The 27,249-nt window shown below is 57.6% G+C and overlaps 9 protein-coding genes across 9 annotated transcripts; 4 read left to right on the plus strand and 5 right to left on the minus strand.

The window, feature by feature from the left end:
• Positions 1 to 2,585: 2,585 nt before the first annotated feature.
• Positions 2,586 to 3,700, minus strand: LY79DRAFT_271630 (uncharacterized protein). The gene has a single exon (XM_060552028.1). The coding sequence runs from the start codon at positions 3,367 to 3,369 to the stop codon at positions 2,794 to 2,796; it is 576 nt and encodes a 191-aa protein (XP_060412382.1). The 5' UTR covers positions 3,370 to 3,700; the 3' UTR covers positions 2,586 to 2,793.
• Positions 3,701 to 4,644: 944 nt separating this feature from the next.
• LY79DRAFT_518997 (uncharacterized protein) lies at positions 4,645 to 6,810 on the minus strand (the record flags this gene model as incomplete). The annotated part of the gene is made up of 1 exon (XM_060555089.1): positions 4,645 to 6,810. One exon carries the CDS (start codon positions 6,808 to 6,810, stop codon positions 4,645 to 4,647), a length of 2,166 nt encoding a protein of 721 aa, XP_060412383.1.
• A 620-nt stretch (positions 6,811 to 7,430) lies between these two features.
• LY79DRAFT_558919 (uncharacterized protein) lies at positions 7,431 to 8,013 on the plus strand. Its single transcript, XM_060558216.1, has one exon. It carries the CDS (start codon positions 7,525 to 7,527, stop codon positions 7,840 to 7,842), a length of 318 nt encoding a protein of 105 aa, XP_060412384.1. The 5' UTR covers positions 7,431 to 7,524; the 3' UTR covers positions 7,843 to 8,013.
• Positions 8,014 to 8,864: 851 nt separating this feature from the next.
• On the minus strand, positions 8,865 to 11,583 carry LY79DRAFT_690345 (beta-lactamase; the record flags this gene model as incomplete). Its single annotated transcript, XM_060564730.1, has 5 exons — positions 8,865 to 9,782; positions 9,857 to 10,121; positions 10,214 to 10,333; positions 10,412 to 10,848; positions 11,552 to 11,583. The coding sequence occupies 5 exons, from the start codon at positions 11,581 to 11,583 to the stop codon at positions 8,906 to 8,908; spliced, it is 1,731 nt and encodes a 576-aa protein (XP_060412385.1). The 3' UTR covers positions 8,865 to 8,905.
• A 449-nt stretch (positions 11,584 to 12,032) lies between these two features.
• On the minus strand, positions 12,033 to 17,154 carry LY79DRAFT_671127 (CNH domain-containing protein; the record flags this gene model as incomplete). The annotated part of the gene is made up of 3 exons (XM_060563874.1): positions 12,033 to 13,004; positions 13,061 to 13,693; positions 13,741 to 17,154. 3 exons carry the CDS (start codon positions 17,152 to 17,154, stop codon positions 12,033 to 12,035), a joined length of 5,019 nt encoding a protein of 1,672 aa, XP_060412386.1.
• Positions 17,155 to 17,476: 322 nt separating this feature from the next.
• LY79DRAFT_272191 (uncharacterized protein) lies at positions 17,477 to 18,595 on the plus strand. Its single transcript, XM_060552032.1, has one exon. It carries the CDS (start codon positions 17,799 to 17,801, stop codon positions 18,357 to 18,359), a length of 561 nt encoding a protein of 186 aa, XP_060412387.1. The 5' UTR covers positions 17,477 to 17,798; the 3' UTR covers positions 18,360 to 18,595.
• Positions 18,596 to 20,987: 2,392 nt separating this feature from the next.
• On the minus strand, positions 20,988 to 21,718 carry LY79DRAFT_272309 (uncharacterized protein). Its single transcript, XM_060552033.1, has one exon. It carries the CDS (start codon positions 21,597 to 21,599, stop codon positions 21,219 to 21,221), a length of 381 nt encoding a protein of 126 aa, XP_060412388.1. The 5' UTR covers positions 21,600 to 21,718; the 3' UTR covers positions 20,988 to 21,218.
• On the plus strand, positions 21,658 to 23,093 carry LY79DRAFT_558935 (copper/zinc superoxide dismutase). The gene is made up of 4 exons (XM_060558217.1): positions 21,658 to 21,705; positions 22,070 to 22,249; positions 22,343 to 22,591; positions 22,656 to 23,093. The coding sequence occupies exons 1-4, from the start codon at positions 21,693 to 21,695 to the stop codon at positions 22,676 to 22,678; spliced, it is 465 nt and encodes a 154-aa protein (XP_060412389.1). The 5' UTR covers positions 21,658 to 21,692; the 3' UTR covers positions 22,679 to 23,093.
• Positions 23,094 to 24,000: 907 nt separating this feature from the next.
• On the plus strand, positions 24,001 to 26,661 carry LY79DRAFT_591566 (tudor domain-containing protein; the record flags this gene model as incomplete). Its single annotated transcript, XM_060561296.1, has 1 exon — positions 24,001 to 26,661. One exon carries the CDS (start codon positions 24,001 to 24,003, stop codon positions 26,659 to 26,661), a length of 2,661 nt encoding a protein of 886 aa, XP_060412390.1.
• Between the last annotated feature and the right edge of the window lie 588 nt (positions 26,662 to 27,249).

A 27,249-nucleotide genomic window follows, 5' to 3' on the forward strand; every position in this document is an offset into this window, starting at 1 on the left:
CCAAACCGGTGGCTCTAAACCCGAGGGCGAGACATTGTGCGCCCTTGTAATTCTACATTGACTCGTCGACTCACCATGCTCTACATGTTGTTGGTCGCAACACACGTACAGCGTTACCGGCTACGGGCCCAAGGCGATTGTCATGCCAATTTCGAGCGGCAGTCGGCAAGTGATTCCAGGACCAAGATCGGCTCCTCGTCACTCGACATCGCCGCAATTACCATCGCCTGCTAATCCCTCAGGTGATGCAGCTCTCACCAAGGTGGCATGCGCTAATCACCAGCCAACGAGAGCCTCACCGCTCTTAGCCCTTCTCCCCGCAACTCGATCAAGGTCCTCAACCCTAGCGGTAAGAAATCACTCCAGCTTATCGGTCAGCAGACCACCGTCATATCCGAGGACCGAGAGCAGAATCATAACGAGATCGACCTGTCTGCCACATACACGTCGTATACGGGCTCTGCCGTCCGAACTGAAACCAAGCTGGCTATGCACCTGCTGCGTGCCGTGGCACGGGCATTATTTGTCTTCTCGGAGCATGCCCTAAGCCAGCGGCAGTACCGCCCGCGTTTGTAATGCAACGACGGCTTCTCGGGTTTGATTGCTGGCGCCCGAAATAATTGTAAAAGCCACTTCATGTCCCCCTCCTTAAAACCCGTAAAACAGTAAAGGATATCCCGCAAGGGGCGGCAACAGGGGTGGGGGGTTCTCCCTGTGTCCTCCACCTCCTTTCCCCCCTTGCGATGCATAAAGAAAGAGGCAGAGAGGCCTGCAATGCAACCGCCCATCGTGGATTGCATCTCACCCATCTCAGGCGTTGCTACTCAGGTGTCTAAAGGTGAGTTGTAATATCAGATAGCAGATAGGGCCAAACGCCACGAAAACCATTCGACAGCTCCCACGTCAATTACTGCGCCAGGCCGGCCGGCTTCTATCAAAGAACAAACAAGGCACGCACAAAAGTCGGTTCAATACAGCGGTGCCCAGTCGTTCGAGCAAATTAGCCAGCACTTCCCAGCTTCGGCGCCTCCTCAACGTGAATTAGGAGCGTCCGTGAGGTCCAGATCCGGGTTCTTGCTCACTGCCTGACGGAGGCTCACGACTCAGACGTCCGAACCCTTTACCCCTGTTCGGCCAACTGTCTCGGGGTTGGGCAGCAACCCCTACACAGCGATCCCTAGTCTCTTGGGTCATGCCCGCTCTTGAATGTAGCGCTTGCTCCCGCGACGCCCTGTCTGCCGGCTCGGCTGGCACCTTGAGAATCTGCATTGATTACAAAAAGGCTATTGTTCCATTACGTATATATACGAGAGGAGACACATTGTTCAAACATTCCCTTTCGATAAGGATCATCCCCGGCCGTATGGCTGTCCTTGAGAGTAAAGCTCAAAGATGTCTCGCTAGGCACATTGGGAGGCGACAAGCGCATCTCCTCATCTGGTAATCGTCAGTCGCCCGTCTGACAGCGATGGGCGAGCTTCGACGTCGGGGCTGGGAGGTGGTTCCGGCAATTGTGGTATGTTAGCATTCTCTCGCCCGAAGCACGAAAATCATCAACATATACGAGGCGAGGAACAGACCGCCTCCAGAAGGGATAAAACTGCCTCTCCCTAGATCCATCCGTGGAAGTGTCGATTATTAGTAAGCCTGTATCTGACGCCGGAAGGGCAACTCTAATGACATGCATTCTGGCGTCCTAAATTGGAGACATTCGAGAAGCGGCAAAAGCGGCCACGACATTCTGGAAGCCCGCCGCGTTTCGATGCGCCTTGGCTTCGTATGATACGAGGGTCACTGCACGCCCGTCTCGAATACCTAGTGGAACATAGGACGACCGTCTCTCACGCTGTTTCTGTAGCAGCGGTCCATCAATGTCACTCATTCTTGCATCAGCCAACGGTCATTACCTCCGCTTTGTCTCTCAGCCACTTGAGACGACGGAGGTGCGTAGGTTTAACTACCCCAGAGTCTATTCCGCGCCCGGCCGGATGACCGACGTTTCTCCTACTACCTATAGGGTGCATGCCATTCCAGACTGATGCAAGACCCGACTTGGAGTCCCGACAGTAGCAACACCAAGGCAACCAGACTCTGCAAACAGATGTGGAGCTATGGCACACCAAGTCTGGCATGCTTTGTCCGTGTCGGCGTCGGGCGTCGGGGAAGGGATATGGATTTGCGCTCGTCGCCAGTCAACCAGATTCCCATTTCCAACGCTTCTTGAACGAAAACGATTCGAGAAACAGCCACCGGGGGCGGGGTTGTGGTTGTTCACCCAAATACAGGAGGACTATTGCCGATTCTTCCACCTCACAAAAGCCAAGCAATCCAAAGCTTACTCTGGGAGTACGGCACCTTTCAACACAGAGGTCGATTAGCTTCTAGCCACTGCCGATCTTCTTCGGATTTCCCGCCTCGGCCAATCCACCCACACCTTGGGCGGCACGGATGGGCCCCTCCATCACCTCACCACCCTGCAATCGCCTAGCCTGCCCGCCCCTTGGTTCCAACGAGCTTCCGAGGGATGCTTGGCGCGTTGCCTGATCTTACCTGCTTCTAGGCATTCGACTGGAACGCTAAGGTCACCAGATCACGCCGGCTGCATACCATGGAACTTCGTGACAGGATGACTAACATTGCTCGACCTGCTACAGCAGGCTTACCCGAAGACGATACGCGAGTTAGCCGAGGAGGGCAGCAGGGAGGACGTGACCATGGGGTCGACGGCGGCTAAGCTGATTACAAGATGTTGGCGGTTGCCGCGCGCACACGGAAGAGGGTAATTGGACTTTCTCAGGTTTGGCATTCGCATTCCTGCCGTGTTGTGGTTAGCCTACAACTAGCAATGGCCCCCGAACGGCCGTTTTGGAAGTCCAAGATTGGATCGGCGGTTTTAAGCGTCAACAAACGAGTCTCACCCCATGTTGAGCGTCGGACATTGAGACGTTGAAACCACGTCGGACCATCCCACATTATGCTTCGGGCCGTGAACCAAAGACATGAACGCTGTCGCCCACCCTCCGGATCGCCGGTAGGATGAAGCTGGAAGGAGTCCGGCCGGGGGTCCTTGCCCGGCCTGGCTCGGCCTGGCCCGGTCGCTTGTGCCTCCTCAACATAATCAAAGCTCTCCGGCCAATTTGTGTCCTGGTGCACGACCTCGGGCCACGAGACCCGAGGGTAGTGTGTCGTGTTTTCATCAACAGGTCTCTCACTCGCAATCTTGGGGGGAAAACCCGATATATGGGAAGCCTCTGGGTAGGGAGCAAAACTTTCCACAAGAAAATCTTGCCATCCACCAAAACTCATCTGCCGCGCCATCGATGGTGAAGCCACTGACTCAAATCCCCCGCCTTCAAGGATCACACGCATCTCCGAAATTTGAGATGAACTTTCACGACGCTAACGAAGGAAGAAAAGAAGATGAGGAGCCTTGGCTATCTTCTAGTCTATCGTCCGAGCTGCCCCCCGGCGCGGTCTGCATGGGTGCCCGAGTGTATTAAACTCCATATCGATCCCGACATCGGATCTTGACCTTGAACTCCGGTCCTACGATGTGCCGGTTACTGCCTGTCCCTGATTTTCAGGTTCCTGCAAGCTGGTATCACGCGGGCTCACACGACTCACATAACTACGACTCAAACGGGTAGGACTCTTCGTACTGGACAATGCTGACACGGTAGATGGCCATTTGCTTCAGGGTCGTCGGGCTGCCATCGATGAGGTCGTCTGCCGAGACCCGGCACTAGCCACATTGCCACTCTACTAGTATGGTCTCGACACGCATCCGGGACCCGCAGTGCCGCTGACTTCCGGCCTCTGTCTGATGTTGTCGTTGCCATGGCCACGGAGAAACTGTCCGTTTCACTGCGTTGACAACGGTAACCGCGAGTCTATTGGCGATATCGTAAATCTTGAATTCGAGTAATACAAAGATGATCCAATCGTGCTCCGTGTGTCGTCAATCATTTACATTATTATCGTGATGTATATCCAAACGCATCAGGCTGCGTGTGTATATCTGCGGCTGCTATCTCAGTGGCCAATATAGCGGCCACGACGTGCTCGTGCTGGATGGAGCTTAAGCTGCCCAGGGAAGAGATGACGTAGGTCGGCTCGTGACCCAATCGTGCCAGGACAGGCCCGCAAAGACTGAATGACAATTCTTTGAGCACCGGCGACTCTCCCCCGCATAAGCGCGCGGCTTGCCTCGTCCAACCTGACTCGTTTGGCCGAGCCTGTCCGGGTTCCGGGTCGGTGGACGTGCCCCGCGGATAGTTCCCCTTCTTCTGTATATGGCCCCCTAATCCCCTTTTTGCGTCCGCTTCGCCAACCAACACGACTCAACTCTTGTGTCGCGTCTGGCGTTACAGCATGTCACCGCCGTATCAGGATTCGCAGGTGCCTATTTGGCAAGACTCGGCCGCCAGGCCAAGTACCTCTATCTCTCTCTCTCTCTCTCTCTCTCTCTCTCTCTCTCTCGGGGGGTTTGCAAGCGTCTCTCATGGCTTCCCTCTTTAGGACGGACGAGACACGTCGGTGTTCTGCCGGGCCGCATACGTAGCTGCACACGAACGTGTCAGTCCCCATACAGCTAACAAACACCCGGACAGAGTCGCTCCCCCCCGCCCCCCCAGCAGAGGCTGACTACGTACGTTGAGAGGGAGCGTAACCCTGCTGGTGGTATTGCCCCTGCGGCACCGACGACGGCTGGTTCGGGTTCGGGTACTGGTACTGGTATTGGTACGCGTTGTACGGCGGCCTGGGCCGGTGGTCCTGGAGGTACGGCGTGATGGTCTGGTCGACGAGCTCCGTCGTCTTGCTCAGCAGCTTCCGCGCCGTGGCGCTGCTGAAGAACCGCGAGTCGGGCCTGGGCGGCGGGGCCTGGTAGTTTGGCCGCGTCGGAGGCGGGGGCCCATAGGGCGAGGGTGTCGAGTGTTGTCCGTACTGGCCCGACGTCGGCGGGGATGGCCGCGGCGGCAGGGGCGGAGCGATTGGGTGGTAGGACTGCGGGCCGTTGGTGTAGGACGCTTGAGGGATCGGCGGCGAGGCGTGCGGGTTGAAGGGGTGCTGCTGCTGTGGGGAGGGAAGTGGCTGGCGGGGGTAGAAGCCGAATTTGTCTGCGCCGACGCAGGAGGGGGAGTAGGGATACTGCGAAGGGGGCGGGCTCATGGGCAGAGGGACGCCGGTTGGGTTCGGGGAGAGAGGCTGCGCCGGAGGCTGGGGGAACTGCGGCAGGGAGGTCGGCGATGTGGTTGCCGGTTGAATCTGGGTCATGGCCTGATTGTAGGACGGCGGGGGCGACGTGTACGACTGGGCTGGGGAGTGTTGGCCGGTCTGGGGGCCTGGCTGGGTGGTGGCGATGCTCGAGACTGAGGGTGCCGGGCTGTGGTGTGCCGAGGGCGAAGGCTGTGCTGACAATTTCGTTTCTGGGCGGGCATACGATGGTTGCTGAGGGAAGTAGGAGGCTATGGGTAGAGTCGGAGGCAGGCCGGCCTGGACGATGATGGGGCTTACGGGTGATGCTTGCGTGTACATCGGCTGGGGAGCAAGCTGGTAATGCTGCGGCTGCGGCGCCACCGCGCCCGTAGGCGAGGGTGTCAGTGGCGAAGGGGCCAAGGCCGTAGGGGAAGCCGGATAAAGAGGGGAGCTGGTGGCAGCCGGGTGGATGGGGAGCGTGAACTGGGTCCCGGGCTGGGGCGCGGGGTGAGAGTCCGGCGTCGGGATGCCGTCGCCGTCGACGGGGTACGGGAGTTGGGGCGCCGACGGAGAGGTGGAGGAGACGGGCGACGTCAGGCCCGGAGGGCGGTGCTGGACGGCGGGGGACTGTGGGCGCATGATGTTCAACGGCGCCGGGGCCAGTTGCAGCGTGTCGGGGGACCCGCCGACCGGACGCGACCCACCGCTCACGTCCGGAACCGCGCCGGCCTCCGGTGCTACGGGCCGCCAAGGCTGCAGCGCAACATCTCCCGTGACGGCGCCGCCGCCTTGGGGTCTGCCCTCGGGATTCCCCTCGGCGGGACCTGTCTTTACGATCCTCAGGGGCTTCACCGCGAGGGTTTGGTCATCCGCGAGCGACTCCTTGGCCGGGAAGGCGGAGGCGGGGCGCTCGGGGGCGTCGTCGTCGTCGTCGTCGTTGGGGAGGAAGAAACCCCAGGGGTTCGCCTGGATGGGCGGTGGCGGCGGCGGTTGCTGGCCTGCCTGCTCTGTGAGACCCGCGTTCGCTGCCGCCGGCGCCGGTGATATTGCGGCGGCTACCGTCTGCGGTTTGGAGGAGGCGTTGTCGGGCTTGGGCGCCGTTGCCTCGGCGGACATCTCAAAGATGGGACCGGTGCCAGGGGTCCCATGCTGGGTCTGCGCGGCGGCGGTGGTGGGCGGCGATGACGTCGATGTCGGGGTCGGCCTTGGCTTCACGGCTGGTGTGGTGGACGACGAGGCGTCCAGCTCGGCGAGGAAGTGTTGCTGATGCGAAGGAGCGGCGACGGGTGGTGGGACTTGCGGCGCAGCGGTAGAAGCAGAGACGTACGGCTGCGGCTGCTGCTGCGGCTGCGGCTGCTGCTGCGGCTGCGGCTGCTGCTCCTGCTGCTGCTGTTGGGAGGGATAGTAATACTGCGGCTGCTGCGGCGCTTGGTACGGCTGGTGGTGCTGCTGTTGCTGGTAGTAATCTCGATATTGCTGATACTGCTGATTATGTTGATATTGAGGCTGCTCCTGCTGCTGCCCAGCGTAATATTGCTGTTGCGGCGGGTAGGGCGCGTACCCATGCTGCTGCTGCTGCTGCTGGGTCGGGGGTCCTTGACCGGCAGCGTCCATGTTCGCCGTCTAACTTCCACGCTCTTTTGTCGGCAGTTGCCTCTTTTCTCTCCTCCCGAGGGCTCTCCGATGCTTTGCTCTTATTCGTTATGACGTAGCCTACCAGAAATCCAAGGGAAGTCTAACAAAGGGAGGGGAGGGGGGTTCTTGAGGAATGGTGATGAAGACAGCGGAAGGTTTGGTTTTGAGAAAGACAGAGAGAGAGAGAGGGAGAGAGAAAGAGAGAGAGAGAAAGGCTGGCTGGACGGACGCACGAGTGTCACGGGAAAGAAAAACAAGATTAGCTTTGATGTTTCCGCGCCGCCGATTTCACAGCCGCAGCGCGCCTCTCTCCTCTTCTTAGCCTAGCCCGGGACGAGGCCAAAATAAATAAATAATAATAATAATAACAACAACAATGACAAAACGGTAGTCGTCCTCTTTGGAGGAACGAACGGTCGGGTTCGGACTCCTTCAGGTCTTTCAGCCACGAGAACCGGGGGACCGGCACCCTGGGAACAGGGACATGGGGGAAGGGCTCTGCCGAATGACCTCTGGACTTTCAGCTACGAGAACCGGGGCCCACGATTCCGCTAGCCAGATTGCCTCCCCCACCTCCATTCCATGATTCCATATGACTCGGGGGGGGGGGGGGGGGGCTGTGTGTTGTCCGCCGGCCGTAGGACTGTCGGGGGGCTGCCGCCGCCGTTGCCGCTACCGTGGAAAAGCAGGGGAATGACGACAACCTTTGCCCCGATGTCTCTCGCTGCAATTCTGCTGCCTATCCACGGTCCTGGCTTGACCGATGCCCACCCCGGTCGGTTTACTGGGGAATGCAGTGCGGTGTGTGTGTGTGTGTGTGTGTGTGTGTGTGTGGGAGAGAGAGAGAGAAAGCATGGATGCGTGGGAGCCCAGCTGGAAGCCTGGAGTTTGGGGCTAGGGGCGATCCCCTTAGCGACAAAGCAGGCTTACAGGGGGGAGGGGACGGTCACTCATTTTCGAAAGAAGGACGATGCCGCCACAGGCCGGATTCATGATCGGGATGCTCGGTAAAGGGTACCCCCTCGGGCAGACGTGGCGATGCTCTCTGTTTTCGCTTGGTATTGCCGTCTCACCGCAGGTCGTTGGTTGATCTGGCCGCGCCAATCCAAAATCCTTCTGTGTAAGTGAGAGGGAGAGAGACAGATAGAGAGAGAGAGGCAGAGAGTGAGTAGCACACGGGGGGGGGGGAGGGGGGTGACACTGGGCTGGGAGCAGTGCGGCTAAGACGCTAGCAGCGACGGGTTGAGGGTTTTAAGCTTTTGAGCTGAGCGTCATGGAGGGCGGGTTGAACCCTTGTTCTCCGAACCTCCCCCCTTGCATTTAGCTCTGGTGTCGTCCCTCTCTCGTCCCTCGAAGCAGTTCAGCATCCGGGCTTCACGAGCGTTTAACGGACGACGAAATGCGCTGACGAGCGAGGCATCAAGATGCCGCAAGTGAGGATTCGTGTGTCCTCTGGCATCTTTACCCTAACCTGTGCGTGTTGATGGACCGCAGCCAACGAGTAGCACAACCTGGCAGTTTGTGCACGTCGGTTGCCGACGCTTCTTCTTGCAGTCCATCAACCAAAAAAGGCAGCAGAAATATCATGTCTGATACATTAAAGTTTTCTGGATAAGAAGCACGGCACTACGAAATCTCCCAACTAACCCTCCTATCAAGCAGGGCAGAGCTTTCGGAGATGACTCTCCCGGTTGCTATACCTAGTACTCTAGACCCTCCTTCTGCGACTGTCTTGCCATCTGTTCTACACATCAACACATCATAACAAGATACGACGCTCCAACACAATATGCCCCATCTCACAAACCTCCTGACTGGTTACAGGACAGCCAAACGAACGAGCACTTTTGCCGCCCCTAAACCCACCAACGGCGAGACTGTCGCCATTGGCGTGCTTTGTATCACCACGGGCCCCCTCTTCAGGTCGATTGCGCGGCAAACTGTTCATCTCGACCTGGAACAAGATTACTTTCACCGGCGTTTGATGACTTGATCTTCCAGCTTATACAATAAAAAAACAGAAACTTCCCTCAACAACATATTGCTTCACCGAAGTCTAAGGGGGAGGGAAACATCAAGAATCAGTATACATCGCCCCCCCCTCCTCCTCGACCCTCGTCAGGCTCAGCGCGAACGGCTTCGGCAACACGCTCTCGACCCGCCCGTCGTCCCCGTACGTGAGCTCGAAGTGGTCCAACGCCTTGTAGCTGTACGTCGCCCGGTCAATCGAACCCCACGAGAAGCAGGACGCGTTGGCGTAGAACATGACGTCGTCCATGGCGTCCCGCCTCGCGGCGGAGGACGTGTCGAACAGCGCCCTCCACGCCGTCCGGTTCCCCTCCTCCAGCCCCGTCGGGTACAGCCTCGCCGCCGGCTCCGGCACCGGCGGCGAGTCCGTGTTGTTGACGCCGAGGAAGCTGTACCGCGCCAGGTTCGGGAGCACCTCGAACCCCCGCATGCGCCAGCCCTCCAGCCGGAGGCCCCACCCGGCGTCCGCCGCGATGGTCAGCGTCGAGTTGGCCGCCTCGTCGGCGTACGTGCCGACCATGTCCCGCCGCGCGTCGTCCCGCGCCGCCTCGTCGAGCGCCTTGACGAGCGGCGGCAGCAGCTCGTTCGCCTTGAGCATGCAGTACGAGAACAGGCCGCCGCTGACCTCGGGCCCCGCGACCAGCACCGACATGGTCATGCCGTACTCCGGCACCACGACGAGGAGGGAGTGGTAGCTGATGATGTCGCCGCCCTTGGTGTAGACCTCGACGAGCCGCCCGTCCGCCGTCAGGTTGTCCGAGGCGATGCCCTCCCACGGCTTGCCGACGAAGCTGCCGGGCGCCGAGGTGAACGTTGTCGGCTTGAGCCACCTGCGCGTCTTGGACGGGCTCAGCAGCCTGTTCTGCAGGATGGCGTCGCCGAGGCGGAGCAAGTCGGCCGTGGTGGAGTACATCCCGCCGGCCCTGTGTAGTCAAGTCAGCTCATTCTCCCTTCGCGGCAGAGGCTGTTCAATCGGAAGGGGACGAGGGATGCTCACGGGTCAAATACACCCAAGGGAAGTTCGTAGTACGTGTCGTCGGCGGGTATGAACAGAGTCTCTAGGTTCTCAGGGACCTTGCCGTACGTCGTGTTGCCCATCCCGGCGGGGCCCAGGATGGACCCGAGCAGCACCTCCTCAAGCGTCTTGTTCGTGGCCCCCTCGACGGCGAGCCCCACGAGAGTCGTGCCGAGGTTCGAGTAGACGGGTGTCTGGTAGGCGGGATAGCTTGGCGGACGGCTGGTTCTTATCACGTTCAAAAACTCTGGCAGCTTTGTCAACTGTGACTTCTCGTAGAAGGGCAGGGTGGGTTGGGCTGGCAAGAACTATCGTTCATCCTCCTTTTTGCAAACTTACCTTCTCTGGTGCAGGCCGGGACGCCCAAGAAACCTCCGCAAGTCGGCTTGTCCTCCTCGGCGACGGGAGGCAGTCCGATGGCCTCCCAGTCTCCAGGATACGCTGCGCCATCCGTCGTCACTATCGATTCCCCATCAGCTCACCAGTACTTTCAGCCGAAAAAAAAGGGGAGGGGAGGGGAGGGGAGGAATCACTCACTTTCGCCCGAAATGCCGCCAATGTGCGTAGCCGCGGCCTCGACGGTGATCTCCTCCCAGTCGTGGTAGTCCAGCGCCCCCTTGGGCGCGTCCCTGAGCTCCGGGATGAACTTGGTCAGCGGGTCCTCCCACCCGATCACGTCTCCGCGCTGCAGCGCCGCCAGCACCGGGAACAGCTTGGACACACTCGCGAGCCGGTACGCCGTGTGCCTGTCGACGGCCTGCGCGCCCCGCGGGTCGCGCTCGCGCGGCGTGAAGTGGAAGTCCACCAGCGGCGCGTCCTCGAGCGCCGATTTCACGCCGATGGAGACGGCGGAGCCGTTGAACGCCGCCGTCTCGGCCTCGAGTGACGCCGTGAAGGCCGCCACGGGCGGCGCGGACGGCCGGGTGCGTGCTCGGGGCTTTGGCCTTGGGCAGGACGGCGCCGAGAGGGGGGCACTGGTAGGGCGTCACGACTGCGAGGCCCGCGAGGGCGGCCGCGGCTGCTAGGGTGGTGGAGAATGAGGAACGCATGGTTGGTTTGGTCCGGGGTGTCGTTGGTTTTGATGTCGGCTGCCAACCTCCCGAGCCGGTTCGGTTTGCGTCACCGAGGAGAGAACACTGTCTTTTTCCCTTTTTCGCAACGTCTCATTCACCGCTATTCTTTTCTATCGCACACAGGGCGAAGCTTCAACGCGTACACGGTGGCCAGGTGACGCTCCCATCATGTCCCTCCCGGGCCTCGGCGACAGAACATGGAGTTATATAGCCTCCACTTCCGTGTGCCCAGATAATGATAATGAAGCCAAGGCACCGGATTCCAAAGAACCTTCCGCACACAGCATAGGGCGTATTACAAGGCAGGATCCGGACCCCTTGCCCGAGCTGTGCCGGGCGCGCGGGCATCAAAAAAGCCCGCTGGCGGCGTGCATACCATGACTCTATTCGATGGCCAAGACCCAATGTCTGACAGATGTGTTGCGACGCGGCCCGGAGGACAGGGCGGAATTGTACTGGAATGCGTAATCATCCCCTGTCCGCAGTGCTTATTGACTACCCGTTTGAGATGATGCAGGACTTGGCGGGCGAAAGCGATTCGTAGCGTCGTGGTCAGCCTTCTCTCGCCGCGTCCAAGGGCGGCTGTCATGAGAGCAATGCTGACGACTCCATAAGCTCGGCGGCTGGTCCCGACATGCCCTTGTTTGAGACACATCTCCGGGCTTACAGAGAGGGATTTCAAAAAGATTGCGTCAACGTAGGGATCATTATATTCCACATATGCAAAGACGTCGTATCCCCCATCTATCCTGCTGTTTCTACAGCCAGCAGCAGCAGCAGCAGAAGAAGATGATAGTGGAGGAAATTCCCAAACGGAGAACAACAGACCAGAGAGACAAGAAACTCAAACATCCTGGCCGTGGCCGAGGACTGACTTATAAAACCGTCCGCTGTCCATCGGCCCCTTCTTTCCAACCCGCGCAAAAAAAACACAACTGCTAAAAACATTTCATGACCCGCGTTGACCCAAAACGCCTTACGGTTTGTGCAGCTAGCTTGCGTAACCGCAACCTTTTTCTTGCTAAAGAAACACGTGGTGCCCCTCTCATCAATCGTCATGTCCTCCTCGCAAGGCCCGTCCAACCCTACTTCTCCATGTGGCCATCGTTGAGAAGCATCTCCATAACAATCTGTATGCCATGCTGCTCAGGATGGCTCATTGCGATCTTGACCGTTCCCTTTGAGTCCTCTCCGGTCGGGGTCTGTCCGCTCAACCAGTTCTGGTTGTTTGAGGAGTTACCACCCGTGGGGCCCCTGACACCGAAGTCGAGGCATCTCACATCCCGGCCCGCGATAATCTGTCGGAGGCGGCCATTTTCGGCGTTTCGTACTTCCACGTAGTCCCCGTTGAAGAGGAGGAGGTACTGACCGTACATCGTAGCGCTCGAAGCCTTCTTCTGCTTGCCCGAGTACTCCATAATAAGAGTGCGGCTCACGTCACCGTGTTTGTCGACGTATACGGCACAATCCTCGTACGCAAGCAAAAACTCCTGGTCGTTCAGCTTGAACATACCTAGCGGTCTCTGATCCCGTATCCGGCTGGCGATGTTGGCAATGGCGGGCTGCTTCAGGTCGGGGATCGACATCGTCTGTTTCTTGTCGAGGGTAAGCAGCTCGAAACCCTTCGCGGTAGACACCGCGATGTAGCTCTGGAAGAGGTTGAGCGAGTAGCATTCTGTCGGGAGGTAGAACTCGTCATAGTCGCGGAAGGCATCGGTGCTGCCTCCCATCCCCTTGCGACCACCGAATATTCTAGGCCTCTTTTCGCTCGCCTTCTGAAAGACGGGCTCGAGGACCTTGAAGGTGTTGTGCATGCCTTCTTTCCGTTTGAAAAAGACAAGCATGCGGTCCTTCATGCGGGCTGTGGCGAAGAAGGCAACATCCTTGGCTAACCTCTGCGGCGCTCGTCTGGGGTTGTCGTGCGCTGGAGCAGGGAAATTCGAGACTGGGGCGACCACATCCAACGGATAAGCGACGAGAGACCGGTCGGCAATAATGAGGCAGACAGAGAACTCTTCAAGAACGGCAATCTGTGTCACTCTGGTTGTTTGAACGCTCTGCTCAGGGTTAGCAATCAGCTCTGCTGAGTGTCGCAGGACACACTATAGCTCACCTTCATCCAACCACGGGGGTTTGTGGCATCCGAGATGTACACGCCGTAGTCCGTGCCGATGGCCACGATGGACTTGCCGAACGCATTGAAGCCGCAGGCACAGTTGACCTGTGCTCTGCATACCGGGGCTGGCCCTCTACCAGGCCCGTAGATCTCTTCAATCTCACGGACTGCTCGGTCGAGAGGGGTACCGCGAATAGGAACACCCGGCTGTCTGCCAACAGCTGACGCCGCATCGTAAACGAACGCGCTGTCGGCAAGAACACGGAGGCGGAAAGGCTCGGCATTTTGTGAGAAGAGCGCCTTCGCATGCCTCGTCTTGGCCTCAATGATCTTTTCGACCCATTCCGCGCGGCTCTGGGCCGACGTGGCGTGCAATATGTACGTCTCGTGGCCCAGATGCTTGATCTTGAAAGGGTAGAGGATCTTGCCCTCGGGATCGTTCGACGTTATCGAGGAACTCGTTGGAACGTGCTCCAACCCGGGACGCTCGCTACCGTTGGTGACAATCTTGTTCAGTCTAGGGTCTGAACCTGCTCCGGTAGTTCGGGCCAAGGGCGCGGTAATGCTCTTCTGCTTTGATATGGGGTCGTCGTTCATGCTGTCAAGGAATAGCAGAGGCATCGGGATGGGCTAAACGGTTAGCGCACGAGCAGCTCTCAGACATCATAACAACTCACCTCTTTCGATACGTCGTACTTCTTCTCTCCCCTGCCGTCCTTGGGCGTCACTACTTTTGCAAGGATAAAGTAGTGATCGAAAAGCAAAGCATGCGTGTCAACCCATCTGACACCCTTGGAACCCTGTCTTTGCAAATCGCCCTGCTTAATAAGCTCTCTGCCGAGGTGGTCGAGGTTGAGGACCGAGTGGAAGCCTGGCCTAAGGACGAGCATGTTGTTGAGCTCCATCATTTCCACCTTCTTCTGCATCTCAGCGACCTTGGTATCACATTCCATAGTGACGTGGCGGATTTCTGCGATCGCCCTTGCCAGGTTGGCCTTCTCTTCGTCGTCCCGAAGAGTCTTCTTCTCGACAGTCTCAAGTAGAAGCGAGTACCGCTGCAACCGCGTGATGGGGGTCTTGAGGAAATGCTGCCATCCCAGTCGCTCGGAGCGCTTGTGCCTCATGACTTGCTCGAGGAAGTTGCGGAAGAGCAGGTTGCGATCAGCCTCTTTCCGCACCATGTACTCTGCGTAGGGGAATTGGGATGCATAGTCAATGTAGACATCTTTGGCTTTTCGAATCCATTCGCGGAAGAGGTCGGAAAACCCGGTGATCCACGGCCCTTGCTCCTGTTGACGGTATTTCAGCTGCGCCAAAAGGTGGTCCTTGTTGACGGACTGAACAGCATCGGCCTTGCCAAACACAACTAGAAGGAACTTATCAATCTTGTTGGGCGGGATGATGGGGGGCTGGCTGTTCCGCAGGTGGTCTCGGTATAGCACCCGCAGAACCTCGAGCTGGCTGATGAAATACTCCTCGCTGTTCACGATTTCGTGCAAGACGTGCTGGCGTTCGACTTCCTTCTTTGGCTTCTCGGCAAGTTCGGCTTCTTGAATCTTGTAGTGTACGTTCCAATCCGCCGGCTTGACTTCTTCGAGAAGCAGTTCATCCAGGTTGGCCTTCTTCAGCGTCCTCATGCACTGGTGAGAGTAGCAGCGACCCGGCTGAGAGTCGTCCTCATGAAGCTTCGGCGCATAGCAGCCAGAGCCCGTCAGCTGCGGCAAGACTCCAGACACAGTGCCGTTGCCGAACTTGACCCATTCCTCCTCGGGAACGAGAACCCCGGCGTCCAACATCAACTGCGACACGCGAGTGCTGAGAAGCTCGGCGTCGGCAACGTTGATGGTGGGGACTTTGGCGGTGAAGAGCTTGAGCAGTGCCTCCTCGACCGTCTTTTGTTTAAGGTCCGGCTCAGCGTCGGCCATCTCGCGGATCCAAGCCGCGATTCCACTCAATGCCCACGGCTCTGAGCACCTTCTGAGGTCACCAGATGTGAGTTTTGACGGGACAAACTTCCTCTTCCGACCGCTAGGCAGCGTGATCATGTCATAGGTAACTGATGACGACGGCGTTCCAGATTCGTAGCCGTCGTACGGCAGCCCATTCTGAGCCGCAAGCTGCTGTTGTTGCGTCTGGTATCTGGCCATCTTTCTCCGCTCTTCCGCCGCGTCTGTCCGTGACCGGACCGGCGCTTGAACATGGGGCGTGTGGCTGTGACTCGACAGAGAGATGGACCGCTCTGGGTAGGGCGAGTTGAGACCCGTGGAACCGCCGTAGTAGTCAGAGCCGCCTTCATGAAGTGTCCGAGACTCGGTGCTGAGGGTGTGGGAATGGTAACTGCGGGTAGTGGGGTGGGCAGAGAGCAGAGAGCTTGTGTCGCTGCCCGGACCTGGAGGCAAGGCTGGAAGCGGTCTGTTCGACAATCCGGGGTGGTAAAAGATGTCCGGATAATCCTCCTTGTAGGGCGACTCGCTGCCACTCTGTTTCGAGTGCAGAGAAGCTGGCTCATCGCCTTCGTCGAAGCTCAGTCGGTGAGCAGACGGTGCCTGCAAACCACCGGTGCCACCATAGTCAACTCCTGCCTCTGCGAATGGGGATGCCCCTGCGTAGTCGTTGGGGTTAGGCAGCGGCCGGGATCCGTCCTGGGTCGGTACCTCGCTGCCGTAAGCCAGGTTTCCGGCATACCCGCCAGCAAGTGCGCCCAGATCCATGCCACCGTAGTCAGTATCGTCACTCTGCTCCTCAGGAGGCGGCGGAAGGGGATTGGAGGTGACTGGAAGATCGTGCGGAATGAAGGGCGGCAAGCTGCTGAACCTCCTGTCGTCCAGTTCAGCCTGCTGCATGGCCAAAACCCCCGCAGTTCCCTCTGGATCGTCGTCATCGTCGTCGTAGTCGAAAGCAGCGAGCTGATTCCTGTTGGCGTTCGAGGCAGATGTGGATTGGGCCATGCTGGCCAAGTCTGAGTTATATCGTCGCAGTCCTTGCAGCTCGTCATCGGAGAACTGCCCACCGTTGATCGGGAGAGGACGGTGCCGGCCGCCCAATTCGGCTTCAATGTCTTGCATGATATTGTCTTGGAGTTGAGCTTGGTCCTCGTCGGTGGGTGTGATGGTGCTCGGGTCCCAGGTGGGCTCTTCCATAGGGCGGCTGGGCAGAGGGGCGTTGGTGGGATGTCGCTGCAAGCCGGGTGAGTGTTGCTGTTGAACCTGCGTCGACGAAACCGCAGACGATATTGAGTCGGATCGCGTCGATCTAGTGTAATAGGCCAAAGGGTCGCTGTAACCCGGCCCGACGGGCATAGACGTCTGCATCGGGTACGGCGTTTGCGAGTTGTCCGAGGGGTACGGCGCTGCGGAACTGCTACCGTTCGTTGGGTACGAATTGTAGCTGTTGCCGTAAGATTGGGAGTATGATGAATCATAGGTTGGCGCTGGCGAAGTGGCTGAGGGCGCCTGGACAGACTGGAAAGCAGACGGGTAAGAAGAGGCGGGCGACTGACCAAACCCCGTGGCGGTCGGAGAGCCGTAGCTCTGACCGTAGTTGTTGTAGCCAGAATATGTCGGCTGCCGTTGGGGGGCTGTTGTGCCCGCGTAGGCAGCCGGGTTGTATGCCGCCGGCGCGTAGCTGGACTGAGTGGGAGACGTGTAGGAAGTCGGCGAAGCGGCGGACCCATACCTGCTCGAAGGGGCTGGGTGGTATGGCAAAGACGTGGAGGCCGTCGATGGCGTCCGCGCAAAGGCCTGGGGGTTGTAGTTGGAGTGAGAAGACGTTGGGGGCGATGCAGCCTGGTACTGGTGCTGGTAGCCGGAGAGCGCATTGTTGTTTGAGCCGTAGCTGTGACGCCCGCCGCCGGAATGGCTCGAGGCAGTGGGGCTCGTCAGGAAGAGTTCGTCCTCGCCCCTCGAAGCAGATGGCCGATGACCTCGGGCTTGTGCGCGGGTCTGGTCGAACATGGCGGCGTCATCACCGTTGTTGAAACTCGGGCGTCGGGCGAGGTAAGCAGAAGACTGGTCTTGCGACTGCTCAGGTGTGGGGTATTGCACGGGAGGAAGGTGGCCGTAACGGCGCTGGCCGTCGCCTCGGAAAGACATGGCGGTCGCGAGCGAATGGTGGCGACAGCGACGTCAAGACGAGTCGGTGAGGTCAGCCTCTCCCACGGGCTTCTATGTCGACCTGTTGAGGATGGTGGAGGGGGTCGATCGCATCTGTTCGTGGCGAGCTCGATCGAGGTTGTTGCCCGCTGGACCGGGCAGTTCGTGAGTCGACGACGAATTGTTTGGATATGCACCGGGAAGCGAATCGTCGCAGGTTTGTTGACGGTGCTCGATGGAGAGTTGGCCGATCGTTCGTCCAGGTGGTCGCGGGGTGAGGCTTCGTTTGGTTATGGTGGTGGTAGTTATGTGTCGTGGTGATGTGCTGCGCTGCGCTGTAGTGCGGCGCAGACGGGCGTAATAGGACCGAGGTCCTTGGGCTGGCCTCTGGGCAGTGATGTGCGGCGGGGGCAAGTTGCGGAGAAGGTTATTGGGCTGATGATCGCCTAGGACTGACACACGAGCCAGCGGTTGTCGCACTACAGACAGGAAGCCAAGTGACCTGGGGACAGTCGTCAGGCGCAGAATAGCAGTGCGGCTCCGTGGAAGAAGGTCCTGCGCGCAGAACTTTGGGTGTTGTCAGGTGAGAGTGGCCTTGATTTAGACTGAAGGACGAGAGTGAGGCAGTAATGTAAGACGGTGCGATGCGGTGCGGTACGTCTTGCCAGTTGAGGAGAGCAAACCAAGCCACAAGACCGGGCCTGGAGAGTCGTCGCAGAGTTACAAAAGCCAGAGTCGTCCGTCGGGTTTGGCTTGGGGCTGGCGGTATCGATCGCGCAGGGCGGACGTGGACGGCTTTGGCGTCCCGAGGTGAGGTGAGGTCCGAGGCCTGTTTCCAAGGATGTTGCCGGACAAAACAGGGACTTTGGTCTGCTCTGGTTATGTCTCTGACGCTTGTCTTCCTCTTAATGTCTTGTTCCTTTTTTGCGGTTCGAGTCGCAGACAGTGGCTGCGTTCGTCGTGTGTGTGTGTGTGTGTGTGTGTGTGTGTGTGTTTGCGCGCTCACACTTCCTCGATGCCTGGCCCGTCGGAATTGGGGAGGTCTTTTTTCTTCTTTTTCTCCCCCTTTCTTTCCTCGGTCAGAAGACGAGGGCAGTGGTCTCGTGCCGGGTCAGGTTGTGGTGCTAGAAAAGAGAGACACCACACCTCACTTTCGGTTTTTACCTTTTTCGCTAATGATGGGTAGGTCGGTAAGAGGGAGGTAGGCTGGCTAGGCACCAGATGCGAAGTTGTGCGTGTGTAGGTGGATAGGTAGTGGGAGGTGGGAGGCGGAGGACCGGGCAGGGGAAGCGGCGCACCGGGGCCAAATTGTGAGGCACCAACGGAACGGGGGAACAGACAGCAAAGGAAACTAACTAGTCCTGTTTCCTAGGAATAGGCCGGGCGGTTACCGTATCTGGTCTTCTTTCTGTTACCTATCTGCCGGAATATCGCTCTGCTCTGGTTGCCGGGCCCAGGCCAAGAATAAGAGATTGTAGTGTGCGGTGTATGTCTAGCTGGGTCGAACAAAGTCTTGGCTTGGCCGAGGCCATGTACCTACGGGCTAGGCACACTACGGAAAGGTACATTGGCCGCTTGCCTGGACGTCGCCTGTGTCGGGTCCCGATCCTCGACCTCGACAGCATTCAGAGGGGAGACAAGGGAATGATCCGAGGATGAAAGATGCTCAAACCACACTCAATTATATTGTGCTGCACTGAGAGAGCCCGACATATTCGAGTCACCTGTCCGACAGGAAGGGTGCGTGTCTACAAGACAGGTGGAACAAAGGCGGGAAGACACATACATACACGCGCAGGATACTAGACACCACCCATGACTTTTGATAGTGTAAAGACGTCTGATGTCCGGCTTGGGGCTCCTCGGATAACGTGCACTATTAAAGTGCCTGGGGTGTATGTTCACCACCATGCAAACTACCTACCTATAAGAGAGAGTGGTTCATTCCAATACCAACAAGGGTATACAAGAAGAGTCGACGCTGAACTGGTTTGGAACAGGCCATGTATTCTCTAATTATGGGCCGAGCTGAAATGGCACCTGGCCCTGAACAGCGGTTCAATCTCGAAATCTACGATGAATCATACATCATCACATAACACTTCACTTCACTTCAGGTCCAGCCCTCACCTCCTCCTCTGCTGTGTAATTGAACACCTCGCCAACCCAAGGCTTCCTTCATTCACTCTGCCAATGCCCTCCCGCGGATCTCTTTCCTCTCACCCCGTCCACCTGTCACTTCCCTCACCCCTCCCCCTTCTTTCGAGTCTCACATTTCGACTAACCGCACACTCAGGCTGCACAAACGGTTGAACCAACCCTGTTCAACGCCCTGGGCTCACGGAAAATTCCAACAAACCAGGGTCCCTACCGGGGGAATATCGATGTTTTAGCGAACTCTATCCTCGTTTAGAAAGAGTCTTCCGATAGGTACCGGTACTACCTTTGACAAGGACCATACCTCCTTGACCTCCCGCGGGAGCTCCAGTCTTACCCCCCCCCCCCCCCCCCCCCCCCAGCTTCATCTCATTTGCCGGTCAGAGACGGACATGCGAATGGTATGTTCGTCTTTGTCTTTATCTCTCGGCCTACTGCCCATCGATATCCATACACTGAGTGTCATACCACAACAGCATTGAGGTGGTCAGCTCGTCGGCGACCGCCCCCTCCAGACCTAGGCTTGTCTAGTAGTAGAAATGTCTGCAACCATGAGATGCGGAGATGGCCAGTTTCTTTCCACGTGTCCCGTCAGGATCGTGCTCAACCCGTGCGCTGCAGAGCCGTGGCCGTCGCTGTCTCACATCTCGCATCCGGCACCCCGCGGTAGCGAAGCTACTCAAGTTAATACCCTACCCGACCCGTTTCTCTAACCACAGACGATGTTGATAACAAAACGAAATGAGAAAAAGAAAGAGCTTCCCACCATGCTGTGGCCTGGACCGTGAACCTCTCTGTCCGTAGGGCTGACTGAGTCCTGAGGGCACGGCACACCGTTCGTGGGATTGGTTCTCTGTACTCGTCAGCATTCCTAAACGGACGGGTGCCAAACGCGACTGGCCAGTCAGTTCGGCATCATGCAGGAGGCGTGTCGGGGGAGGGGCTCCTTTTGCCTCAAATATGTTCCACTTGTTCGGGTTCCCCGTCCCTTGTCTGCGAGCGTCGCGAGACGAACCAGTCGGGTAATGACGGATACAACGACAATTCGGATATCGGGATTGCTTTGGTTGTAATTGATTACTGCCCCGATGGTCTACACTTACGAAGAGGGGGAGCATCTGCTATGAATAAGCACAACACGCCAAAACACATGATGCTGCTGGGCCTGTAGGACCAAATGTTTCAAAGCCGACATGTTAGCCACCGTCCAGCCACAGCAACGACTTGTATGACGCGTTATATCTGTTTGTTTTCGGGATGAGCCTTGCAACTTCCCCCCAGCCCAAGGTCAGGGCTTTATGCTAGTGTCGACGGCGTATACAGTGCATCGCGTTGAAAATGGCTGAAGCTCGCGATTGTAGGTGGCTTTGCCGACCCGATCTGGATACTTACCGGGTTACTCCCCGCCGTATCAGGCGTCGTCGACCAACGGCAGTAAAAGACTATTACGGCGCCTCATCTCAACAAGCTGGAAGCTTTCAATTGTCAGGACTGCAGATGGACCGGAACAGCTGGATGCCTGCCATGCCTCGTCGTCTTGATTGCTGGCCCAGGCTGTTTCGAACCACGTTATGCGGTTTGCGGCGATTCTGCTCTGCCGTGCCACCGTGCCGTAACTACCTGCCCACGCCAGGGAAGGTATTAGTGAGGGGTTGTTCAGCGAAAATGGGGGACCAGTCCCCTGTGCGTGTGCTCAGGCTGGCCGGCCGACCATCGGCTCCTCACACTGGTGCGAATGGATGATGCTTCACGTTCTGACAACACGGAGTCGAAGCAGCAATAAGGCAACTGGCAAACCTCTCTACCTGCTGTTCCTGTCGTGTTGCATCAGCCATTTGTAAGCGCTCCAAATGCCACGGGAACAACAAGCCAACCAGCTGCGCTCAAAAGCTCATCCTGAGCCCACTTCAGTCAAGATGACGACAATGAGATACTGCGAGCGGGGCAGAGGCCATCCATTCCCCACCATCCAAGCATAAGCTGGCACCCAGCCGAGACGGCACGGAGAAGAGGGGAGGGAGAGGATCAGTGGGCAAGGAAGGATGCTGGGCGAGTAAGAGAGCGAGGCGAGGCGGCGAGCTTCTGGTACTCGGATCTCCGAATTGTGCCCCCGTCTTCGGCCCAGAGTTTGTGCAATCTTGTGCCATGCCGGCCTTTGCATCCTGTCCTGTCCTATCCTGGCGGGCGTGTGCCTCTTTCTTTGTCTTTCCACCTGGGGCTGGTGGTCCCTCCAAAGGCTCCATAAGGTACTTCCGCCTTCTTCCCCTCTTTGCACCATAAACCTTCATCGTTCTTCTCCCCAACAACTGTCGATTGAGCAACAACCTCACTCTACAACAAACCTATTCAACCCAGAAAAGAAAAAACAGAAATCATTCAAAATGGTCAAGGCTGGTAAGTACGACTCTTTATATGTGCTGAGCCGCAGCGCTGGGGATGGAGGGGTGACGCAGTCCAGCCACACATTTGAGCTGGATTGAGCGAGTTTTGTGTGAGAATGAGGAAACACCCTGATGGCTCTGCAACATGCCACGACTGGGAACAGCTTTCCACTGGCCAATCTGCAAGCTCGAACGACTCCATTATCGCGTCCCTTGCCTCGCAGCTCTCGATTTGTTTGGTCCAAGTGCAGATGGTTTCCGTCGTTCCTGTCGTGGAGAAGCCTGGGATGTTCTGTTCCAGAGGGGAGGGTGGGAAGGACGGGGCCCAGCAAGGAATTGAAGATGAGGATCAGCCGGTTGCTAACTTTGTATTCTAGTCGCTGTCGTCCGTGGTGACTCCAAGGTCACCGGCTCCATTATTTTCGAGCAGGAGTCCGAGTCCGCTCCCACCAAGATCACCTGGGACATCACCGGCAACGACCCCAACGCCAAGCGCGGCATGCACATCCACACCTTCGGTGACAACACCAACGGCTGCACCTCCGCCGGCCCTCACTGTGAGATCACCCCCAGGGATCCCGAGCCCTGTGGTAGGGCAGGGAAGTTTTGAGTCAAAGAGAAACGAGGTTGCTGACCGCGGAACACTGCAGTCAACCCCCACAACAAGGGCCACGGCGCCCCCGAAGACGAGGACCGCCACGTCGGTGACCTCGGCAACATCGAGACCGATGGCCAGGGCAACTCCAAGGGCACCGTCACCGACAAGCACGTCAAGCTGATCGGCCCCGAGAGCATCATCGGCCGCACCGTCGTTGTCCACGGCGGCACTGACGACCTCGGCAAGGGCGGAAACGAGGAGTCCAAGAAAACCGGCAACGCCGGTCCCCGACCCGCATGCGGTAAGTAACTACTGCTGGATGCTATGCCAAAAGAAAGACAGGAGGCCTAACATTTTTTTCACAGGTGTCATTGGCATCTCTAACTAAGTTTCTTGGTCGCCAATCTAGCTGTTGTCCAGGTCGTAGTGCGGCCCGAGGCGGGGTTGTCGAGCTTGGGGGTCCTCGGAAGCTACCATAACCAGGAGACAAGCTTCCGTCGATGGCTTCCGATATCGCGATACCATACTCGGCATCGAGCTTCGATTCATACTCTGCGAAAAATATAACAAAAATTACCGTAATATCTGTTCTCGTGTCGTGAAGTATCGGCCTTTGGGATGTCTTAACTGGATTGTTCGGTGGTGATGGTGGGGTTTAGTCCTTGCACTGTGAGGGGTAAGAGATGACGTGAACAGAGGTAGAACTGGCATCACACAAGTGGCTGTGCTTGCTTTCCTACCTTACACTACCTAGTACCGGCCATTTGTGATACTCCATACTGCTTGTTAACATAGTACAGGTGAGAGAACAGTTGATGCACATAAGATCTAACTAAATCAACACAGCCTCTAGACCGGTCTTAAACCGTTGAACTATTGCCTCGGTCACCAAACGATGCTTTGTTGTCCTTCTGGCTATGGAGGCTTAGATGCTAGGCATATAATAGGGGAAGGAAGCTGTCCTTGCTAGGCACGAAATCCGAAGGTGCAATGCCTTACATAAGCTCTTCTAAGTAAACTAGCTCCAACCCCGCTCTCGCTTAGCCACCCGCCGCCTGTAACTGGCCAGCGGCGAGCTGCTACCCCTGCCTGCAGCCTCCGTGTGGTCCCTGAACCTCCTTTCCCCACACTTGCTTGCTCGAGACCCGGCGAAATTGAGGCAAGCTGTCAAAAAGGCGGTAGGTACGACTGACTGTCGAACGTTCATCGAACAATCGCCTGTTGTTACCCCTTCTTCTCAACTCTCCCTTTTCCCTGAATCCATCACCGCATCCTCTCTCTCCCTCCCTTCTTCTCTGTCATATTCGCTCTCATCTCCCTCTCATTAGACTGTAAGTCAATGGATTTTCTTTCGTAATCACTGCTACCGAGGGATCACCTTTCCGTTCATGGTTCAGTCCACGGCTACCTGATGTCGCTGCCCGGAGACACTGCACCTATCCATGCAGCTTGCAAACGCCCTCATCTGAGCACAATTCTTTGTTTTCTCGGCCGCATGTGCACAAGGAGTCACGGGTCGCCCAGCAGTTCTGCCGCTTTTGCATGCCAAAGGTCATCAAGCAAGCTATTGCTGTAGACTACCTACGACGGCAAGGCCGAGACACTGAACACTAAATATTCAAAGGCCACTGCAAGCAGCTTGAAATGGATAGCGCACTAACTTGGTACAGTGTATCTCCTAGACGCCCAGTCGCTCATTGATCATCCATCATGTCGAAGCCCTTCTTCGCCAAGGTCAAGAGCGTGCTGAGTGGCGACACCCTTGTCTTGACCGCTCCCAACAACCCGAAAGCCGAAAAGACCTTCTCCCTCGCATATGTTGGCGCCCCTCGTCTGAGCAAGGAGGGCGACGAGCCCTTCGCTTTCCAATCAAGAGAATACCTCAGGGAACTTGTCGTTGGCAAGCAGATACAATGCACAGTAGCTTACACCGTACCCTCTGGACGTGAATTCGGCACTGCTCTACTTTCCAAGGACGGCCCCTCACTGCCCGATGAAGCCGTCAAGGCCGGATGGCTCAAGGTCAGGGAAGACGCTGGCCGCAAGGAAGATGACGAGGCGATTTTGCAGCGTCTCGAGAACCTGCGCAACTTGGAAACCGAGGCCAAGAACGCCGGCAAGGGCGTGTGGTCCGATAAGGGCGGCCACATCGAGGTCCAGAATGACCTCGGCGGTCCCCAGTTCATGAACGAGTGGAAGGGCAAGACCGTTGATGGAATTGTCGAGCGGGTCCTTAGTGGCGATCGTCTACTCGTGCGACTTCTGCTTTCGGATAAGAAGCACGTGCAGGTCATGACGCTCCTTGCCGGAATCCGCACGCCGACCACTGAGCGAACGATACAGTCTACCGGCCAGACCCAGCCTGCTGAGGAGTTTGGAAACGAGGCCAAGTCGTTCGTCGAGGAGAGGCTGCTCCAGCGTCGCGTCAAGGTTGATATCGTTGGCGCCAGCGCCCAGGGACAGCTGGTTGCGGCCATCATCCACCCCAACGGCAATAAGAACATCGCCGAGTTCCTCCTGTCCGAGGGTCTTGCGAGATGCAACGACTTCCACTCTACCATGCTCGGCGAGAAGATGGCCAGCCTCCGTGCTGCTGAGAAGACTGCCCAGGGCAAGAAGCTGCGCATGCATCAGCACCACGTTGCCAAGGCCGATGCCTCGTCTTCTGACATGGTGGTCGCCAAGGTCATCGGTGCGGACACCATCATCGTTCGCAACAAGGCTGGCACCGACGAGAAGAGAATCAACTTCAGCAGTGTCCGCGGTCCCCGCAACAACGAAGCGTCCGAGGCGCCTTACAAAGATGAGGCGAAGGAGTTCCTGCGCAAGAAAATCATCGGAAAGCACGTCCGCATTAGCATTGATGGTTCTAAGCCTGCTGCTGATGGTTTCGAGGCTCGTGAAGTTGCCACAGTGACTGAGAAGGGCAAGAACATTGGCCTGCTTTTGGTCGAGGAGGGCTACGCTTCTGTGATCCGCCACCGCAAGGACGACACTGACCGCTCGCCTAACTATGACGAGCTTCTCGCTGCTCAGGAGAAGGCCAAAGAAGAGAAGAAGGGTATCTGGTCGGGCAAGGCGCCCAAGATCAAGCAGTTTGTTGACGTTTCCGAGTCTCAACAAAAAGCCAAGATCCAGCTCGGTACACTGTCAAGACAGAAGAAGGTGCCCGCCGTTGTTGACTTTGTCAAGTCTGGATCTCGTTTCACCCTTATGATTCCTCGTGAGGGCATCAAGCTCACGCTGGTTTTGGGCGGTATCCGCGCTCCTCGCGCCCCCGGGCCCCGCGGCGAGAAGGGCGAGGAGTTTGGCCAGGAGGCCATTGACCTCGCAAACCGCCGCTGCAACCAGCGCGATGTCGAGGTCGACATTTACGACATTGACAAGGTCGGTGGGTTCATCGGCGACTTGTACATCAACCGCGAGAACTTTGCCAAGCTGCTTGTCGAGGAGGGTCTTGCTTCCGTCCACGCCTACTCCGCTGAGAAGTCGGGCAATGCTACTGAATTGTTTGCCGCCGAAAGGAAGGCCAAGGAGGGGCGTAAGGGTATGTGGCACAGCTGGGACCCGTCACAGGAGGAGGAGGAGGAGGCACCCGCCGACACCACAACCAACGACACCCCTGAGGCTTACGAGAACAAGCCCAAGGACTACCGCGACGTAGTGATCACCAACATTGACGGCAACGGCAAGATCAAGATCCAGGAGATCGGCAAGGGCACTGCCGCATTGACGACGCTCATGAACGACTTCAAGAAGTTCCACCTGGACTCCAAGAACAGCAAGCCTGTCGGTGATGCACCCAAGGCTGGCGACTACGTCGCCGCCCAGTTCTCGGCCGACGGCCAGTGGTACAGAGCGCGCATTCGCTCCAACGACCGCGCGGCCAAGGTGGCCGAGGTTGTCTACATTGACTACGGCAACTCGGAGAAGCAGCCTTGGTCCAAGTTGAGACCGCTGGACCAACCCCAGTTCACGGTCCAGAAGCTCAAGGCGCAGGCCACCGACGCCTCACTGTCGTTCCTGCAGCTGCCGACGGCGCCCGAATACTTCTCGGAGTCTATCGGCTTCATCGCTGAGCTGACTGAGGGTAAGGAGCTGGTTGCCAGCTTCGACTTTGTGGACAACAAGGAGGGTGTCAGCTACATTACGCTCTTTGACTACAACGCAAGTGACAAGAAGCCGGGCCCGAACGACTCCATCAACAAGGAGATTGTTGCCAACGGCCAGGCCATGGTGCCTAAGAAGCTCAAGGCGTGGGAGCGCAGCAGCCAGCATGCGGCTTACCTGAAGCACCTGAAAGAGGTGGAGGCCAAGGCGAAGGAGGAGAGACTCGGTATGTGGGAGTACGGTGATATCACCGAGGACTAAAGGAAGCGGACGGTTATGGGCAGGATGGGTAAATGTCTTTGGGTTTGGGGGTGGGGCGGTCCAGGAAAAGTCCATACATAATTCCCAGTAGCCTTGCATGAATCAATAGGCGGCATGAGGCCTTATCAGGTTGGCCGATAGGATTGTTTTTGAGTTTCTCCCATTCACAAATATGGCTGCATGGGAGATGTTGGTATGAGTTGGATTTCCGAATTGTGACGGAGATGTGAAAGTCAAACGGTTGTTGGTTCTCGGAGTTTACGTAATGGAGTGGTGTGTTCGCCGGTGCCGTTTGGTGGGCGGGCCGGTCGGCCGGTCGGCGCAATGTCTCACTCCCACCAGGGCAAGACCAGGGTCAGGAAAACCGAGCAGGTCACGATACGTATGGTGGGAGGCGGTGGAAGGCCAGAGAAGCACACGGGAAAGAGCCAGGAGAGCCAGCGGGAGCCGGAGTTTCCTGATTCGAGTGGGGGTGTCTTTTTGGGAAGGAGGGGGCATGACTTGGCGTTTTTTTTATTATTCGTTTTTTTAGCGGGCTAGAATGGTTACCGCGAGAGAAAAAAAAAGCTCGCCAGACATTGGCGCGGA

The sequence above is a fragment of the Colletotrichum navitas genome (genome assembly GCF_030913465.1).
Source record: "Colletotrichum navitas strain CBS 125086 chromosome Unknown LY79scaffold_45, whole genome shotgun sequence".
Lineage (NCBI taxonomy): Eukaryota > Fungi > Ascomycota > Sordariomycetes > Glomerellales > Glomerellaceae > Colletotrichum > Colletotrichum navitas.